This window comes from Erpetoichthys calabaricus, chromosome 17 (assembly GCF_900747795.2).
Source record: "Erpetoichthys calabaricus chromosome 17, fErpCal1.3, whole genome shotgun sequence".
Classification (NCBI taxonomy): domain Eukaryota; kingdom Metazoa; phylum Chordata; class Cladistia; order Polypteriformes; family Polypteridae; genus Erpetoichthys; species Erpetoichthys calabaricus.
Window position 1 is genome coordinate 19,581,228 of NC_041410.2, and position 21,739 is coordinate 19,602,966.

A 21,739-nucleotide genomic window follows, 5' to 3' on the forward strand; every position below is an offset into this window, starting at 1 on the left:
GCAGATGCTTAGTGATTAGGAGGAATATAATTAATTAAGAGTTATAAACCTTAAGGGACAAACCCCCCAGAAGTGAACAGTACTCGTTAGGGTTTGAAAAATAGATTAAATAGAATGAAAACCTACAGCCTACTTGGAACTGAGTTGAACACCTTTTTTTATAGAAGTGCAGCATATCTTAATCAAAAGAATGTGCTAAAAACAACAAGATAATCATATAATCATATAAATGAAAAAAGTCTGGTTCAGCAATCAGTCTTACCAGTTATTGCTATCCTTTTTGGTCACTGTGTACCCTGTTATGTTTATATAAAAAAAAAAAAAAAAAAACTGACACTGCATGTCAATACTACAGAAATATACCTATTGTCAAGCAGGGTAGTTGGTGGTATTCTCAAAGCCTGTGGTTAGACAGCTCACCTTCAGTGAATTCTGCTCCGCATCAAAGAACACTTTGGATTCCTTATGCTGCCTGTCTGAGCTGAAGCTGAAATGCAGCTTTGTCATACAGCAGGGAAATGATCAGAAAAATGGGAGAAAGTTTAGATAGATAGATACTTTATCAATCCCAAGGGGATTTAAATTTATTTATTAAATTTATTTATTTAATAAATAATTAAGTCAGACTAGCCAATATAAAAAGAATCAGAGCATTGTAATGTCGTAAATTCCAATGAGATGTTGCAGTAGGTTCTGAAACAAGTTTATATTCAATAACCTCAGTGCAATTTCGGCGTAATGCATTGAAGTCAATAGGGATAGAGAAATTGAGCTAGTTTTGTGTGGATTATAATGGTGCAGTGGTCTTATAAGTGTCCCTGAGGGCTAGGGAAACATCAACCAACTATACTACAGTAAACCGATTATTGTGGTCAAAAATGTGGCCATAGCTGAGAGGAAGCAATGCAAACCAAATAACATATTTCTATATATCATTGCACTTACAGAGTTTTACTCTTCAGGATGCTGATTGGTAGTGCCTTGCAGCATTTTTTGAATATTGGCTCCCCACAACTGGCAGATCTTTTTTGTTTCTGATCTATCTGTGCAGATGTTTTGCTTTTTTTTCTTTCATCAAGAAAACAGAAACACCTTATAAATAGTACTAATCTGTTGTTGTTATTAATTCAAAGGGTCTCGTATGTTTTATGACTCTGTGAGGAGGAGGGCATTTGTCTGCCTTGTGCAATTAGCCAAATTGGTATCTATTCTACCTCTGGTGATGAGCATAGCATACTTAATCCAGCAGTGAAGGCACAACATACAATGAGTCTATAGAGAACAAAAAAATATTTACCTAATGTTGTCATTATGATTAAGCTAATGTACCTCTCAAATGAAAGTACTTTTTTTTTTTTTTAAACACATGCACAAAGAAGATCAGCGAAATTGGCATAAAGTTTGAGGTGGAAGAGGCCTAGAGTACGGCAGCTCTGTGACGTCATGCTGGCCTTGCAAAAGTATCATGGGGCACTGAAAAAAAAAAAGTTCACCTGACTCAACCGCACAGCAGATTTTCAGGAAATAATTTAGAAAACAAGTAAACCTAGCAAATTCACTGCAAAAAATGTTTTTGCGAATTTCACAGATCAACCCTATTCATCAGCAGAGCTGTAAATATCTCTGGGTTAAAGCAAGTCTGCAAGGAAAAATTGGCCAGAGTTCCTCCATAGAGCGGTGAGACATTAAACTGTAACTATAGGAAATACCCAGTTGCCTTTATTGCTGCAATAGGTGGCATAATCCATTATGAAGACCAAGAGGGCAATGACTTTTTCATATAGGATTTAGATATTACATAATTTCTCCTTCTTTTGGCTGCTACTGTTAGGGGTTGCCACAGCGGATCATCTCCTTCTATATCTTTCTGTCCTCTGCATCTTGTTCTGTTTCACCCATCACCTGCATGTCCTCTGTCACCACGTCCATAAACCTTCGCTTCGGCCTTCCTCTTGTTCTTTTGCCTGGCAGCTCTATCATTAGCATCCTTCTCCCAATATACCCAGCATCTCTCCTCTGCACATGTCCAAACCAACGCAGTCTCGCCTCTCTGACTTTGTTTCCCAATTGTCCAACTTGAACTGATCCTCTAATGTCCTCATTTCTAATCCTATCCATCCTCGTCACACCCAATGCAAATCTTTGCATCATTAGATATTACATAACTTACTTTAATAAATTAGTGAAATAAATATCAGTATTTTATATTTTGCCTTATGATCCCTTTGATCTAATTTTAAGCATTGGTTGAAGATCTGATAGCATTCACTGCGAAAAAATGTGCAACAATGCAGAACATCAGATGGGGGGCTGATATTTTTATGGCAATACTGTATGTATCCCTTACTGGAATGTTCCCTAAGGAATATTGTTAGTGACCGTTGATATGTGATAATTGAAAATGGACCAAAGAGTGATTTCCTACAGAGAGTAGTTGCAATCTACCAAAGGCGAGTGGGTACATCTAAAGGGGGAAAACCTCAGGGTTTTGTTTCAGTTAACTGTCCATAGTAAATCATTTTTATTGTTTTTGGAAGCATTTTTCCTTTTTGGCAGGGAAACTCCATTTTATTTTTAATACACTTCCTTAGAATCTCTGTGGTTTTACTTTTATCATTAAAGAAACATTTGCAAGGAAACAGAAATTCATTTAATGATTTGTGTACGGAGTTTTCTGGTAACATCTACTAACCTCATTCCATCTTTTCTGAATTTTAGGCGGTTTATCCAGTCACTTCCTGATAAAGGAAAGAAGATTTCAGATTTTGCTGAAAAAATCAAAGCTGCTCTTGCATATCATGAAGACATGAAAAATAGAACTGAAATGTTATCTGCTGTAAAAGTAGAACTTTATTCTAAATATCCACATAAAAATACCAAACCAAGTGTGTTGGAGGATAGAAGTATTCATCAGAAAAATGTCAAACCAACAACACCGATTGGAAATTATACTGTGCAGCCTCAAAATCCATCAACAGCCGATAAAACAATGAAGGAGTTTGATTTAACACAACAAGGATACTGCAGTGCACCACCGTCTTACAGTAACGATGGGGTTCATAGTGATTCACTTTCTGTTTGCTCTTTAGAGGAAGAAGTAAACAAACAAGAAGAACAACTTGCTAAAGCTTTTGAGAAAGTCACACTGGCTAATTCCACAGCTGTTCATGTAGGTGAACAAGATATAAAAGACTATAATGAAGAAAGGTGGTCAGATGACTGTTTAAAAACTGATAGCAATTTAAAGTTGCATTATGTTCAAGTTCTAGAAAAAGCACAAATGAATGCAGTTAAACCCAGATTCAGGCCCAACCAGTAAGTAACTCCTAACCAAATACATATTCTATATTAAAATATTTTAATACGCTTCCAGTCTGGCATGGTGACTCATTGGATGGCATTGCTATGCTACTGTGCATGCGCCTCAGATTATTTCCAAGGATATACTGTTTGGCTGGTTCTTTATTGGCTTAGTATGTGCATAAGCATACACTCAGTGAACCATTGGCACCCCCAGCAGGTTTTGCACCTAGCTTATACCCAATATTGTCAACATACTATAGGCCTCCGTTCCCATTAGTCCATAGAGATTCCTCTGAAATTGCATGGATCTAACGTTTTCTCCCTAATGAAATACAAAATCAGAAAGAAATGCTGAAATTCAACTCTTATCTCAGTTCTTTGATGAATACAAAACTGTTTTAGGTTTATTGTTGTACTAAAATACCATGTTTTGGTGATGTCATATATTGCTGGCTTTGCAGGTTATCTCAATCTCAAAACTGTTTATCATCTGCCTCCTCATCGCCAAGCTATTCTCCACAAAGGCCAGAGTCTCAGCTTTCAAAAGAAGAAAGAAGACTTAAAGAGAAGAAACATCTGGATGACATCACATCGGCTAAACTTCCTCCACTTCATCACATGCCAGCAATGTTACTGACCTTGGATGAATCAGCTGCACTTCAGATTTCACAGCAGAAAAAATACGAGGTATGGAGTCATTGTTACGCTCCCTGGGTCTTTAAGGCTGAAGGGAAAGTTTTCCAAACAACTGTTATTTGTCTATTCCTAGCTCATCAGTTCATAATGGCATACTATTTAGCTGAAAAAGAATGACATAAGGTGTTAGAGTTGACAGCATAAAATTGACAGTGGTCAGCTCCACATCCCTGAAACATACAGGTTTAGTTAATTGATTCCTGTAAGTATAAATAAGTGTAGAAACTGCACAGTACAGTATATGTGTGATTATACCGTGCTATGGACTGGCATCACTTCCATCATTGGTTTCTGCCTCCAACATTTGCTGCTAGCTCACTTTGACATTGTAGGTAGAAAATCTATAGGAAAAATTGTTTTGATTGTCCTAAAATTTTGACTTTTAAGTTTTAAGTTACAGAGTGCTGTCTCTGTGTCACTGGAGTGGTGTTGCTTCACTCTTTGGCCTGGATCATTCCCCATTTGACTCAATTCTGACTTTCAAATTATGACTCTGACTTACTGACTCGTATTGCTCAAAAATCCCAAAGACCCTGAAACCTGGGGGTCTGATTTTAATGGTGGTGCTTTCAAGTTAATGGTGGTGGTAATCGCATTAAACAGGCATTCTTCCCCCTGTTGTATATGAATTAGTTATAAAGATTTCTAGGGCCTGTCTTTGTGGATAAACCAAACCAATTTTACATATGTAGTTTTTTAATGTTAATAATTTGTATTATGTGTTCAAAATGTTAATTTTCAAAGTGAACCAAATTGTGTTCAAAATTTAATTTTGTTTTTCTGTTAATAATAGACAGCTGATGTCAAAGTAACAGTTAAAAGATCATACATCCTAAATGTCATTGTTTAGAAAAATAGATTAACTGACCTAGATTTTTTCATAGTAAGTCAAGCTGCAGTCTTTCATACTCGTGACTGGGATGATGTAAGGTTTTTATAAGTAAAATGTATTTTATTATCAGTATTTTAGGTTACAATGACAGGAAATATGTGCAGCCAGACAAATTCCTCACTTATAACACAATCACATTGATCCCACATTTCAGGTGTAATTCATGGGGGGTAATAATGAGCCAATACTTGACTGACAAGGACTTTTACAGTTTAGGAAAGTGCACGGCTCTGCTTATAAGATGAGTTTTGGTTTTGTGTTTCTGTGGTATTGGTAGCGTAGGCTTATTAAAGTTTTATAGTATTGCAACTTTTTGTTTGCACAACATACTAAGAATGGTTTGGAGTATGTCCATAAGCCCTGATAAAAATTGTTATGAGCCTGTATCAGAAAAAAGGTGACATTTACTTTTAAGCGATCGTGCAAGTTATAGGGTCCCTGCTTTGTTTTCTTTGAAGTGATGTCTAATTTTTGAATATTGTGTCTTATTTCTGTTTTTTTTTTCTTTTTCAAAAAAACCATGTGTAGTGATGCTTGGGAAAGACCAGATTGTTTTGTCATTTCAGTGTGTTCTGCACATTCAGTTTGCTCATGTCATGTATCAAGTAAGCAAGTGAGAAAGGGAGAAATAATTGCACAAAAGGAATTTTAGCCCTTTTCACAATACATATTTTGCATCTTCCAATACTTTAGCACCCATTACTCTGTTTTTCAGAATTGAAGCTGCTTTGAGTTTTAGTGTTGTCTGCATGCTCACTTACTTATGTTGGTATGCCTGGCTAATTCCCTTCCAAAGCATAGAGCATACATATGCCTTATATTGCTCCCTTGTGTTCTCAGTATTTCCACAGTTACAGGAGCAGGATTCGACCTTCAGGCTAACTGCAGAATTGCTGAGACCAAAAAGGAGTGGTAGGCCCTATATGTATGCTACGTGCTTTGGAAGACATTAGGCAGGCTTGCCAATGCAAGTGTGTGTGAGCATGCAGTGCTCCTTCAGAATAAAAAGGCATAGGTTACCAGGCACTGGGAAAGAACACCTGAACCTGTGATGAAAGAGAGAGTAAGATCAGAAAATAAAAGCCGGAGTTGGCGTTTTCATTAGAGGCCCCATGGTTCCAGATAGAAACATAGATACTGTGCTGTCCGTTTAATGTACAAGGACACTTGGCTCTTTAAGGACAAATGAAAGATTGGGGTATAAAGACACCAGCACCTGCTAGGTAGGCTGTACTCTGGTGTCTTTGGATTTTATGTAAGGCAACCCCTTCATTTTGAAAATGATTCATTGTTTGAACAGAAGTAACACTGGGCTGGAGTTCAAAGCTGCCTCATAACCACATCAGTACTGTGATGTAGCTATAGCTATACAGTACTGTATTTGAAATACTGTTTAGTGTGCTGTAGGTTCTTTTTTCCTGTGTGTGTGAAAGCAATTAAAGACATCACTGATAAACAAAACTCAGTATCTTTATTTTCATACTTCTGCTTTATTAGATTAATTTCTTCAGATCAAGGACATTTCTGTTATTTGTACTGAAGTAGATTGATAAATTTAATTTTAGTTTTTAACTCTAATCTATACCCCATCACACTACTTTCACCCCATTCATTATTTCTTTTCTTTCATCCCTCTTCAAAAGCTGTTCAGGAGAAATCACTTCCTTTGCGTTTTTCTTTATTAACAGCTGTGCCATATTTTTAGCATCTTGAGCAAAAATCTTTTTATTGTGTAGTTTAAACCTTCCAAAAATTATCTTTTATCAGTCTGTTTTCTTTGTTAAATTAAAATCTGCTTGTTTTATAGTTCTCCATTTGGCCACATTGAATACATTTATTTCTTATGCTTTTTTCCTGAATGTCCATTTTTATTCAAATATATTCTAATACAGCATTGGATTTTATATCTTTACTTGAGATAAGGATTGATTGTTTTTTATTTTTTTTAATCTGCACACACTATTAGTATATTTGTTTTTTTCTCTTTCTGGCCTTTTATCTTCATTGAATCATTTTCAGAACTGCTCAATGCAATTCAGAGTTACAGAGGAGCTGAATCATCTTCTGGCATTGTCTCTGTAGTATAATAAAAAAATCTTGAGACAAGACTTTTTAGCTTGAGACGAGACGTGACTTTTTCAGAGAAATACTTTCATGTTCCACGAGATGAGACTTTGTGCCAAGAGGTTTAACCATGCCCGGGGCCAGAAATAAAAGACAAAGAGTAGATGACAAAATAGAACATCGTAAAGAATTCAAAAACGTTGGGGCGCGATACACATGCAGAGCAGGTTAGAGATAATGAAAGTACTAAAATTCGAAAGTCTCAAAAAAATGATAGTAAAGATCGCATTAGTGCAAAAAAATGGAAATTATTACTCTGTGAAATAACTGAACAACAAAAAGAGATTGAATATATCGTTCGGATTTAAACTTTAAGTCGGAGACTTGTAGATTGTCTAATTCGTGTTGCCATCAGGGAAAAGTAGTGTTGCTTCTCAATGAAGAGGTGTATCCGCGAGAAATAAAAGATTTGTTGTTTGGTGAAAGTGAAATCCACATACACAAGCGGCAGAGATGGGAAGTGGTTGGCGCATAGCGCAGGCTGGGGAGGTTGGAAAGTGAAACAAGCAGGGGGTGAAGCTCTCTAGTTCTACACAAGGAAGAAAGCAGCCTTGAATTGTGTGATAGTCCATCATAGGCTTCATTCATGACATCTAACATTCACTGGGTTTAATCACCAGTTACTCTTACATACATTTTTTAAGATGTGAGAGAAATCTACAGTACCTGGAGAAAAGCCACAAAGATGGGGAAAAACAAGAAGGAACATAGATTTTGAACCCTGAAAGCTGTATCAGTGAGCTAGCAGCTGAATCCATAGCACCACTATGCCACCCTGTTTTCAACATACTTATGTTTAAGCTGTCTTAATTCTATTCTGCAGATTTTAGTTAAATGTTCCAAATATTTTCTTTTTCTTTCTGTATTGCCAAAATCTTGTATTGTTTTCTTATTTCATTACTGCTTTCTTGTTCATTTTCTTATTGTTTTTTCTTCAGTCCTCTCCAGCTTCAATTTCTTCTCCATTACAAGGTGAACCATCTTCTTGTTTTTCCGTAAAAAAAAAAGAACTATCTTGACCTTCTACTTGTTCCTTTTTTCTTTAGGTTTCTGTCTTTGCATTACACTGTATGTACACTGTTTCACATCTCATCCTATTCAGTGAATACAATGTCTTTTTATTGAAATCCGTCTCTGTTCTGACTACGCCTGACCTCATTATCACTTTTCATTTCTACTCCCTAATTTGCTCATTTTTGTCTGATGCTTCACATCTGTTTTAACTTCATCTATCCTTCACTGTTGAAGGTCATTTTTAAATATGAATCACTACATAAATTGGAACTACGATGTTCCTGACAGTTATTAAATACATTACCACTCCTTATGAAATTTAAACATTTCAATTTTTTTGGGAATTTGTGGCAAAATGTTCCTCATCCCCATAGTTCCAAAAATCTTTTGGCAGACCTTAATAAACAATTTATAGTTGAAGATCCCAGTGTGTGTTCATAAACAGAACTGGTGCCCTATTGAAGCATGCCATCCATTTTTTCCTCAACTGTACTTAACCAAAAAGGAAATGCTCACATTGATAATAAATTAGTACGATTTTAAGTTTTATTTCTGAAGTTGACTGAAAATCCCCCATCTAAGTGCACTGTACACACAAAATAATGATAAGCACTGGAAGAATGGCAAGTGGTGCAGCCGTATGCTGAATCACAATGGCTGACTAGTGGCTTTACTTGTGTCTTGTACACGCAGGTGTTTTTTGAAAATGCTGTATTGAACTGCTAAGTGACTGAAACATTTTTGCAGGATTAGGGAGAATTGATGTGTACTCTATTACCTTGCTAGGAGTTAGAATTTTTAATGATCAACATACCTCTACTTACTGTGTGTTTTGGCTTCAACGTATTGTGGTTTCTGTGCTGTTGCATTTCATTATGTGACAAGATAAGTCCACTCAGGGTGAGCCTTTTTTGTCTGCATTCAAACCAGTTGTAGCTGCGTTTACCCAAAATTACCAGTCTGCTGTTTCAGTATGCTTAATGGGATTCTGGCAAAGCTTGACGCATTGAAATGATTCCACAGACAAAATACTGTATCTTTGTTTTAAATACTTTAATATAATTTAAAAGTAAAACAATTTACACAAAAATAGAGAAACAATTAATATAGCAAAGAAAAGTTCTTGTTTAAGAAAAGTTTTGTTTAAAGATGAAAAATTTTGTTTCATTTCTGTAAGTTTGCTTATAAAGTTGAACCATTTCTAAATGATCAAAAAACTGTATGCTTATCCCATTTTCATATTGTAAATGCGTCTTTCAGTCCCTGCTAGCAGTGGGACCTGTTCTAACAAACTGTATCTTAGTTATAGCAAGAAAGTTCTATCTCTTACTAACTTAAAGGGGGTAAAAGACTATACCATTGACTTTGGCAATGAAAGAAAATTATATTCTATTCAAATTAAGCAAACACTAATATGAGCTTAACTTAAAGTGTTAGCTTTCTAAGCTTGGCTCTTACACCAGTGATTGTTGGACTTTAATTACGGAAGAAACTGGCCTAAATTTCAGTTTGCTGAGGACCTTTTGTGGTCTGTTATTTTTACAAATAGTGTCTCTGTGTTGGCTCTAAGTCATATTGTAAAAGACAGTGAATGGAAGAGGGAGCAATTGAGTAATCGAGTTACTCCAGATCAAGTTAAAAAGTTAGTATGTTCTTCATTTTACTGTCCGATAATGAATATTTTATTAGATTAGCATCTTATTAGGAAGTTGTCAACATTTCAGTGAAATATCTGCTCTTGGCTTACATTTTAAAAACGAAAATTGGTACAAAACTGTTAACAGAGCAGTCATTCGAAAATAGCCCACAAATATTAGCTCATCATTCGATGCATCTTAACCTGGGAACCACAAATACTGACACAACTTTTTTCATTTACCAATACAGTAATAAGAACAATTCTGACAAATGAAAACCCATTTTGTTACCTCAACAAGTCAGTCAGTCAGTCATTTTCTAACCCCCTATATCCTAACACAGGGTCACGGGGGTCTGCTGGAGCTAATCCCAGCCAACACAGAGCGCAAGGCAGGAAGGAAACCCTGGGCAGGGCACACACACACCAAGCACACACTGGGGACAATTTAGGATCACCAATGCACCTAACCTGCATGTCTTTGGACTGTGGGAGGAAACCGGAGCACCCGGAGGAAACCCACGCAGACACAGGGAGAACATGCAAACTCCATGCAGGGAGGACCCAGGAAGCGAACCCGGGTCTCCTAACTGCGAGGCAACACCCACATACCAAGCACACACTAGGGTACATCCATTAATTTATCATTTCACTGCTTTTTGTGAGGGCAGCAGTCTTCTTGTTTTCCAGCAGCAAATTTCTGTGTGGCCCAGTGTCCCTAGGTGACTCAGTATAAAAAAAAAATACTGTATATGCATTAGGGAGCAGATGTTTTAATTATTCATATTTCCCTTTTAGGAACTGCAGGTGAAGCTTGCTGCACAAAAACTAGCGCAAAGGATGGATTTCAAGATGGTAAGATTTGATCCAGAAGGTTCATCTGAACGCGTCTATAGAGAAGTTCATGACGATGGCGCCTACAATTCATCAGAAGAAGACTAATTATGTTTAAAAAAAAAAAAAAAAAAAAAAAAACACCTTTGTGCAAGAGGTAGATGTGAGACATTTTGAAAACACATTGAAGAAATCATTTTAAATACAAAAAAATACTCTCTTTAAGGAATGTGTTTTTATTATTATATTTGCAGTGTTTAAAGCTATTTCTTTTAAAAAATGGGTTATTAAGTTCAGCAGCCAACAAAGTGCCCCCAAGACTCCGTCTCTCACAGTGATTTTTAAAATATATGATCAAGGACATTTACAGTGTATTTAATTATAATACACACATTACAGAGAAGCAATCCTTTTGTTACAGTATTTTTTTCAGATTTACTTTAATAAAACAAGAGTTTCTATATGTTGCTTTCCACTTTGCATTCTTGAGTTGTTTGCTGTAGTCACATAGAGAGCTAGTGTGAAAGTTTAGATGATAGGCTAGGGTACATTTTCCTTTACACAATCTGTACCTTATTAATCCTGTCCAAACAGAAAACTTGTTTATTTATAGTGAATGTTCCCATTTTAGGAACCGTTAAAACAAAAGGTTTAGTTCAAAAAAGGTTTACAGGTATAGTGGCTATAAAAAAGGTATTCATCCCCATAGGGGGTTTCACGTTTTATTCTAGTACTATACTAAATCACAGTAGATTTAATTTGGCCTTTTTGACACTGAACAAAAGAGAGAGACTCCTTAATGTCAAAGTGAAAACGGATCTCTGCAAGGCAGTCTAAATTATAAGTATATAACCGAAAATAATTAACTGCATAAGTGTTAACCCCCTTTAATATGACAGCCCTAAATCATTAGTGGTGCAGAACATTGGTTTTAGGAATCACAGAATTAGTTCAATGGAGATCACCAGTCTGGGGTTTCAATTGATTGTAGTATAAATGCACCTGAATGTGCATAGGCCAGTTTGTGGTGAGTCAGTATGGTGTTCTAACCTACACAATGAAGACAAAGGAACACTCTGAGCAACTTCATGAAAAGGCATTTGAAAAGCACAAATTAGGGGATGGAGTCAAGAAAACACCCAAGTCACCGAATATCCATTGGAGTCCAGTTAAATCATTCATGAAGAAATGGTAAGACTATGGCAAAGCAATAAATCTGCCTGGATCAGGCCATCCACAAAAACAGTGTAATTGTAATGCACATTATCAAACACACACTATCCCCACCATAAAGCATAATGGTGGCCTTATGAGGCTGTTGGGATGAAACTCTGCAGCAGGCCCTCAAAGGCTTGTGAGGACACAATGAATGAAGCAAAATATAGAGAAATCCTAAAGGAAAACCTGATGCTGTTTGTAAGAAACCTGCACTTTGGGAGATTTGTTATCCAGCAAGTCAAGCACTATAAGAATTGTTTATATAAAAAAAAAAAAAAACTGTTCACTAATGATCACCATGCAGCCTGACATTTTCAGCAGTTTTGCAAGAAAGAATGTTGAAAATATCAGTTTGCAAAGTTGATAGAGAGATGGGTGTACATAGACTCAAGGGTGTTATGGCTGCCAAAGGTGCATCTATTAAATACTGGCTTGAAAAGTGTGTGAACACTTATGTGATCAATGATTTTGTGTTTTACATTTGCAATCAATTTCGACCACTTTGTGGAGATCTGTTTTCACTTTGACATTAAGGAGCCTTTTTCTGATGTTCAGTGTCAAAAAACCAAATGAGAGTCACTAGGATTCAGTGTTGTTTGACAATAAAATGTGAAAACTTCTACAAGGCTGAATACTTTGTATAAGCACTGTATACGGAGAGCAAAAGATTTTCTTAGATTTTTCAGCCAGTTTGTGACTAGTACTAAATAACATTTAACTTTATTGAAGGTTAGTTGTAACATTGTGTTGTTTAATTGTTAGGCTAACTGGGGACTCTCGATTGATCTGGAGTGAGTGAGTGAGTGTGGATGACCCTCAACTGATCAGTACCCTGCCCACAAATAGATGTTTTCCGTAATCCTACTAAAAACCAGTTAAACTCAACTCGTTTAACCAGCTAATGTCAACTTGTGGTGGATTAAGGTGCTCTCCGGAGTTAGTTTTTGCCATAAACTTGACAGTATATGCTTTGACTTCTCAAAATTCTACAGTGAAAAAAGTAGATTCTGAGTGTAGATCGGTAGAAGATCAATGGATTGCAACAATTTTAAGAGTAAGTTGGCACTATGAAATATAAAATAGCATTCTTATGATTTCATTTTTCTGTTTTGTAATTTTTTCACTATTACATTTAACTGGATTAAGTAGCTTTGAAAATAGGTGATTGATAGCTATTTTATGATGTTTTTATGTGTTTGGAAGAAAGCACTTTTATATCTGTATCCTTCAATCCATTGTTGAATCTACATAACTCAGTTATATCTTATGGTGTTTGGAGCCTTTATCAGCAAACACCTTTACACAAGAACCAGTCTTGTGTGGTGCAACAGACCATTGCACGACATACTCATTCACACTTTTACTGGTCCAATTTTAAACTTGACAGTTAACCTAATATGCATTTGGGATGTGTAAGGAACACCAGAAAAACACATGCTCACATACACACGAAGAACATGCCGTCTACACTCACACAGTGACTTAGCCACAATTAGACTCTAAAGCTCAGCAGCTGTGAGGCAGCTGCACTAACCAACTGCTGTGTCACCACGCCACTTGTAATTAGCACCTGATTAATCACATACACACATATTATCTAAGTAATACTTTAAAACAGTAATAAAATTATAAAAATACTTTTATGTCTGTTGCCCTATTTTCAAAATCCAGGTTTTCTTGAACATAATTGCCAGGTGCCAGAGCCTCAGTAACACTGAGATAAAGACAAAGTGAGTTCATTATATGGCATAATTCCCAGTCTAGATTTACCAGTCAAGCTACTGTACACACCTTTGGGATATGGAAAGACACAGGAGTACTGGGGAAAAAATGTAAGCACAAGGAGAAAGTGCAGAAACCAGAAATGGTTAGTTGAATCTCCATGTCCCAAGTACAGATTGGTAGCAGTACTAACAAATATAGCTCCCCAGAGAAATTATGTTTAAAGACATTTTTCTAGGCAGTTTGTTTGTTTTTTTTAAAAGCAGTAGTCACTTCTGAATATCTGATTTCTCCTTAGACCTGTCCCTACTCTGTTTTTACCTGATTTGTATATCTGGACAGCATATAGTTTGCAAAATGGTATCCTTTTGTTCCCTTCATGATAGTGCAGCACGTTCTGTGAGTCTGTTGTGTAAGAAAAGTTCAAGGAAATATTCATAAAAGAGGAATCCACTTGGGACATCTCACTGTTTTCTGAAGTGAGAAGTAAACTTCCAGTGCATCGCATCTACTCACTCACTGAATTGTGAAAGGGAATACACTTTAAATTAATTCTTTGTTAGTTTCCAGTACCTTCCATGTGAAAACAACCTCATCACCATTTTGAATGGGTCTACCCTGTGGCTTGTTTTGATATCATTCACCTTTGTAAATTGCAATTAAAATGCTGGTTCTCACTCTGATCAGTTGCTGTACTTTTAAAAGGTTTCAAAATATGTACAACTATAAAAAATAGTATAGTGGACTCAGTCAATAAAAGAGTATAATAAAGTAATTACTGGTACTAAAAAACAAAAATAAACATAGTGCAGCTGGTCACACATTGGGTTTAGCAGTCTTAAGTCATGAAATGATGTGAAGAGCACAATGTAACAATAAGCTGTTCCTGTTGACTGGGTGAATTGCCAAGATTATGGTTATTTTTCCAAGTGCCTTTTTGCTTCTTTTGAATTCAATTTGTAGAAATCATTTAATAAATATTCTAATGGGCTGTGAAAAATCTCTGTGCACATGGCAGTGTTTAAAGACAGTAGTGCATTAAATAAAGTGAGCCGCACTCACTCACAAGTTGTGTGCCTTTTACAAAAAAGACAAAAGCCGTCTGAACAGACTGACCTCATTATGTTTGTGCACTGAGGGCGAGACTCAGAAGCTGCGGTGAAGACAGATTAAATCCAGCTGATGGCTCTGTCGCGGCCACTTCTTTAGTAAAAATAAATAAACTAATAATTCATGTTTCAAAAGTCATATAAATTATTCTTTTGGGAAGACTAGCCTAAAAATTGCAAAAATGTAAAAAAAAAAATATTTTTAATTAAATACTTACGGGAAAATAAAAATGACAGCACAGATTATTTCAAGTAATTTATCAGTTTTCTTAGCAATGTGTGGTAGCTATTAAAAGAGCCACATCCTTTCTCATTAGAGTTTTTTATTGAATTTGTAGATTTATTTTTGTATAGTTTCTTTTTTATTTTTTTCTCTGCTAAATAAATGTAAGTAAATGATTAAGATTTGGGGTAATCTAAAACCCTGAACTGAAATAATCATTAAAGCCATTATATTTAAAATTCATTTTAATTTGTCTTGTAATTTGACCAAACTAAATTCCCAGGTAAGCTGCCTTCTGTGTGGCGTCTGCCTGACCAGTGTGAACAATCTAAAGACTGAACTGTTGGGTCAATAAGTGACTTTAAACTGGCCATGTGTGAGAATGAGTCCTGTGACGGACTGGTGCCTCATTCACACTGCCATCTCTTTGGATGTCCAAGATCCTGAACAGGAACAAGTAACTTTAACTAACATTTGTCAGTTAGATTTTGTAATTAACCTATGATTTTTTTCTTCAATTTCACTGACATGATTTTCAAATAGTTTTATGTTAACATTGACAGAAGTTTTAGTTTTAGAAATAACCACTTAAACTGAATATAATCAATAATTATTAAACTTCTCAAATTTTCCTTGAAAAAGTATATTTAATCATTTTAGCTGTACAGACTTAATTGGTTTAATCCTCACAATGCCTTCAGGTCAAATCTGACACGTTATTGTGTTTAAAATCTGTAAAAGCGCCTACAATTTCATGTATTCAAGATGAAACCTTGTAACATTTCCTACCTTTCCTCCAATTAACAAAAATGTAAACATCCCATAATTTGTAAAGCTTCTAAAAAATGTTTTATTCTGCCATGCCTTTCAGGTCAGTTTTGACCCACCATTGACTTTAATGGATTCTCCACTGCATTTAGGGTAGTTTGGTTGTTCAACACCCATAAAAATGTCCTAAATGTCATCTTTTCAGGTCAGAAATGTGGAGGCTTTTAGTAAAGTGCTCTATCTTTGCAAAAAAGGTTTCAAATCTTACATTTTTTGTACAGATGCTACACAATTTGAACACTGCCATGTCTTTCGGGTTAATTTTGACCCCCCCATATACTTTAGTGGATTTTTTACTCTTCATTTAGAGTGGTTGGTTTGTTCACAACCCAAATAAACATCTTAAATGGCAGATTTTCACCTCATACATATGAAAAGTTTTAGTAAAGTAAGCTAATTTTACAAAAAGCAAAGCATTTCCCAAATTTCATATTTTTGTACATCTGCATCTTTTGGGTCAGGTTGGGTGAATTTTCTGCTGTATTTAAGTTGCTTTGTTTGTTTACAACTCATAACAACATCCTAAATGGTATCTGTTTTAAAAGTTATGGTCATTGGTACTATGGGTTAAAATTATTAATCAGCATAAAACAAGTTTGGGGGAAAGAAAGGATTTCCAGGGAACATAAAAAAGTTCTGAAATCAGGTGAAAAAAGACCCGTAAGACACAGGATTGAGTCCACACTTAAAAATGTGGTGAAGGTTACAATTTCTAGGATGTCAAAATACAAAAAGCATTCAGAATGCTAATAAAATGGTTACTGTTAATGGAATGTAATCATGGCAGCATTTTTATAGGAGCAAACTGTACCCCAGATAAGAAACCTCAAAACAATACACCTTTAAAGTGTAAAGTACTGAGCATAAATCTTTGGAACCGGAAGAAAATATTTTTAAATTAGTTGATTGAATATTTAAATGTTTGTCTGTGTAAACATTACGTAATCTCTCTATTATAATAAAAAATCTTGGGAAGAGAGACGAGACGTGACTTTCTCAGAGAGACACTTTCACGTCCCATGACGTGAATAGGCCAGTCAGTGTGCCTATTTTAACCCCTGTTTGCCATTGGAACTAGACATTGGATCAATGGAAGGAAGTTGCCTGGTTCAATTAATCCCATGGAGGTGGCATCTTTCAGAAGGGTAATGCGCCCTGCCTCACTGCACAAACTGTTCAAGAATGGTTTCAGAAACATGATGAAGAGTTCAAGGTATTGTCTTGACCTCCTCATTCACCAGCTCTCAGTCCAGTTGAGAATCTGTGGGATGTGTTGGAACAACTAGTCTGATCTGTGATGGCTCCACCTTGGAACTTAACAGGAGTCAGAGGATCTACTGCTAATATCCTGGTGCCAAATGCCACAGGACATCCTTGCTGATGTAATATTTAAGCTGTCATTAGGGAATCTGAAAAAAGGCAAGTTGCAATCAACAACCCAAGAAGCCATGTTCATCTGATGAAGGTTATTCAAAGACTGTTTCCTTATGGAATAGAAGGAAGACCAATGAATCATTTGCTTAGCATCTAGAACCAAGAGTACATACTTGGGCCATGTGAAGTAGTCATAAAAGAAATGGTCTTACAACTAAGAAACCATTGTTAAGGAAAGGCAACAAAGAGAAGAGACTTAAGTACAAGAAAGACCATAAAGCACAGAGAACCAACCAACTTAATGATGAGTCCAAGTTTGATTTTTTTTGGTTCACAAGCAAACCAGAATGTTAGAGGACAAGCTGGTAAGATATGCATTGATGTCTGAACTGTGGTTCAGTAATGCACACTGGGTTCAAATGCCATTTTGATCACAATTTGTGCAGTTTGTGTTTAAAGCTTTGTGTCTAGCTAGCCTATTGGTGGCCCAGTTTGATTATGAGTGAGTGTGATAGACTTGGCACCACATCCAGCACTCAGCAGGGTTTGGCTCAGGCTTCCACTATCCTCAACTGTATCTTCTCCTATTTGCCCTCCAAGTCATTCTAACAGTTTTATTGCACATGTAGTACTTTATTTATAATTGGTGCTTTAAATCATATTTATATGCATTTATTTAGTACACAGTTTTATTCCTAGTTACTTAAAAACAGGTATATGAATAGAATTAATACTAATATGAAATTATAAGTTTAGTGTTGACTGAAAAGTAGCTTTTATTTGCTTTTGTATCTTTTCATTAGGTTTAATAACATCAAACTGTCTGTACTTAATGCATTGCCACGTGCACATGCCCAAGCCAAATGCAGATATACAGTTTATATACTTTATATAAATTTATTTTTATATAAATTAGATCTGGTTGTTCTCTTGCCATCTTTATGTATAAGGCTTTTAATTAGAAAACAATATGGACCTGTTTCTGATATAAGTAAAAGTTTGTAACACTAAAGTGTCCAGATTGATTTTCTATTTAGTACACTTAGATCCATTTGAAACTGTCGTAATGTTGATTAATGATAATATCCAATTAACAATGGTATATCTTTATTATTTTTGTTGATGAATCTATGGAAAACACCTTGAGTTGCATGTTAATGTATGATAAGGCGCTATATAAATAATGTTATTATTAATATAGTTAACATTACCAGGGAGGATATACACAATGTAAGAGCTTTATTGCAGAACATGACTGTTCCTAATTAAAATGCTTTTTAATGTTATATTTATTTCTATGAATTTTAAATCCATTTGCATATCTAGAAAAACATATCCATGGTATGAAGATGGCAAAGGGAATTAGGCACCTGGATAGAGCAGAATTACAAATTATAGTTAAGCATCTGGATCAAATTTGGGTTGTGTTTCTCCTTTTAGCACTTCGTCTTGATTACGCGGTTTCCTATTGAAGCCCATAGCTGATACAACTGACAGCTTGAGACATTTTTTTTTCTTTTCTGTCTTCAGGAAGAGATAAGAAAGAAGAAACCTAGGCGTTCACAGAAATCCTCACATTATTTTGATTCAGACATAAGCAAATTTCATTTTATGAGCCTTTGGTAGGAATTTTAATTAAAGGAAGGTAAAGGAGAAGAAACTTCAAAGTTCAAAAAAACAAGTATGTAAGGCAGAAAAGATACACAGTGATGCTCTTTGATAACCCTGATAATTGACATTAGAACTATGTGGGCGTTGCTTAAATAAACATCTGGACACTGTGTTTAGACATTTTTGCTGACGGACTCCAGACATATCTTTCGGACATGCAATAATAAATATTTCAGCAGGCTTGAAGGATCTTCCTTAGATACTGTTCTCAATTATCTAGCTTACATAAATATGGAGACTGTTACCAATTTAAGTATTAGATTTCTTTTGAAGCTTTCGGCATCCGGCCTGTGCTATCAGAGTATATCGTAGCTTTTGATATGGAGATAATATATAGATAAAACCCCTTGTTAGTCTAATTAAGATGAATGCCAGTTTGCTTTATGGTTTTTTATTGCTTCGGTATTTTGTTCTCTTTTTGAATATGGTTAGATTCCTGGGCTTCAGTTGGACTAGCATTGTAAACATCTCTTGCCGGTCTGGCTTGGTTTTAAACTTTTAAAAGGCAATAATTGCATTTACTTTAAAAAAATGAGGTGACTTCTGTTAAATCCAGTTTAGGTTTAGCAAACATTTGTTGTATATATTTAAAAAGGTACATGTAGAGCTGCTTATTTGTAACTGCCTCCCTTTTTTGAAACACGTATTGATTGATTTATTTGGATCTGAGTGTTTTATGTAAAATATATATAATTATTATCAATATTGTTATTCTATGTTAGTTGTACAAGCTATTTAGCTTGGTGGCATGGTGGCACAGTGGTAGTGCTGCTGCCTCGCAGTAAGGAGACCTGGGTTTGCTTCCTGGTCCTCCCTGTGTGGAGTTTGCGTGTTCTCCCCATGTCTGCGGGAGTTTCCTCTGGGCGCTCTGGTTTCCTCCCACAGTCCAAAGACATGCAGGTTAGGTGCATTGGTGATCCTAAATTGTCCCTTGTGTGTTCTTGGTGTGGGTGTGTGTGTGTGTGTGTGCGCCCTGCAGTGGGCTGGCGCCCTGCCCAGGGTTTGTTTCCTGCCTTGTGCCCTGTGCTGGGTGGGATTGGCTCCAGCAGACCCCCGTGACCCTGGAGTTAGGATATAGTGGGTTGGTTAATGGATGGATGGATGGATGGAAGCTATTTAGTTTATTCAAAGTACAAGACAAATTAAAAAGCATTTTTAATGTAATGGCTGTTTGGCTTTTATGATTTTTATGATGTGTCAGTTTAGTTTGTATGTACAGTCGGTTATATATAAAGTGGGTATATTTATATATATATATATATATACACAGTATATATATATATATATATATATATATATATATATATATATATACAGCATACTGTATATAGATATACATAGAAGATAAAAATATATGTATAATTAAATAGTAAAAAGAAAGAAAAACCTCTAATCCGATGAGATATAAAAAGTGCAGTCACAGTCCCACTGAAGCACTATAAAGGTGTATTGCCATTGTTACAAAGGATACCCAGTAGTATTTCTTTACGCATGTCTGCTGAATAATTCATTGGCTGAAAGCACTCCGTGTTATAAATCAGAGAGAGGATGTGCAGCTTTGTTCATAATGGCATTCAGTTTTGCCCTCACTACTAAATTGTGAAAGGGCCTGAAGGAATGGGACCTTCACAGTCTATTTGGAAAGTGATGTCATGGTTCTCCCAGTGCAATCTCCTTCACTCTAATGTTAGAGTATGTATATGCAGGGAATGTATAAAGCTCTTAGGACTATTGAGAGGTGATGCCTTTTACTCACTGTAACTACAGATCCATTATAGGTTTATGCAGTATTTCCTTACTGTCACATACATAAATTACAGAGAAATTCATAATTACATGTGTTAATCAACATACTACATGTCACCACTCTCCAGTAACTCGATTAATTACTTGAATAATCTCAGAGAATTACTACAGAATTAAATTAAAGACTTAGATTTAAAAAAGCATTAGTCCTGCAAAGAGCTGCTGCAATCAATCAAATATCACAGCAGCATGGGGGCCATAGCTGATAAATTGTTCATCATGTGAAATTAAGGATTCTTTGAAAAAAGTATTTTGAAAAATATCTACATTTCAGTAAATCCCTCTAAGTAAAATACAAATCATTATATGCTGTGATTACCAATATGTTAAAATGTAAAAGTGCTGATGTCTTTTAAACTTACCTTCCCTTTCTTTGAAACATGAAGTTAATTTTTTTTATGCGATGTGATAAACATTAAAAAGCAGATTTTGGTCAGTGTTGACTAAAAGGTGGCTTGCTCTACAAAGTATTCAGAGTGGGACTGAATACTTATGTGAACAATGTATTTTTTTTGGAAATATTTTTCAAGCATAAAACAATGTGACATCAAAAATAATATTTTGTCTTAGTTAAGATAGAAATATCATGCAGAACAAAATTTCAGCGTAAGGTTTGCCGTTCAGTAAAATTCGAGAATTGCTGAAGGGTCCAGGCACAGGTGATAGTGAAATGTCCTTGTGTGTCTATTGGATTGGTGAGGTTGAGTTTCTGAGCACAATGCTAGCTATGTCTTTTTAGACATTTCTTTGCCGTAGGAGTAGCTAATCAAATTTTTAAGAAATATTATGAATAACACTTGTTAGCTTGCAGAATAGCCTTCTTTCCTTAGAAATAACAGGCTCAATCAAGTACTGTAGATGCTATTTACACTTCCACCACTTTGGCCATTTTCAACATGTCGATAAACAAAAACTTTGAATGCCTTCAAATAACAATCCCTGTTGCTATTGCATTAGCTAAGTTTGTTGTTAGCTCACTTGGTACAGTAAATAAAAGTTTGACTAAGTACTTGTTGCCTCTCAGTGCCCTGAAAGCCATTTTGCTTTAGGTATGTTTCAGCTGGAGCTTCCCAGATACATTTATTTCTGTATCTTATGACTTTATTTATACTATTTAACTAAGGATTTGGGATGTTAGCAATTAACCCTTGTTCAATTAACTTACATTAAGAATTTAAACTAATCTTATGGATTATATGCTTAAATAGCAGGGTTACCTGGTGCTGCCCAGGGTGGAATAAAGTGCAGGTGCAGTCAATAAATAATTTCCCAGGGGGAAACCAAAATTT

General features: G+C 35.6%; 1 protein-coding gene across 1 annotated transcript in view; it reads left to right on the forward strand.

The window, feature by feature from the left end:
• Nucleotides 1-10,962, forward strand: part of polr2m (RNA polymerase II subunit M) — a 124,789-nt gene extending 113,827 nt beyond the window's left edge. Inside the window, exons 16-18 of the mRNA XM_051920775.1 lie at nucleotides 2,719-3,315; nucleotides 3,765-3,990; nucleotides 10,464-10,962. Of these exons, the coding sequence (XP_051776735.1) occupies nucleotides 2,719-3,315; nucleotides 3,765-3,990; nucleotides 10,464-10,607 (967 nt within the window). The 3' untranslated portion in view covers nucleotides 10,608-10,962. The remainder of the gene's footprint in view (nucleotides 1-2,718; nucleotides 3,316-3,764; nucleotides 3,991-10,463) is intronic.
• Nucleotides 10,963-21,739: the final 10,777 nt, after the last annotated feature.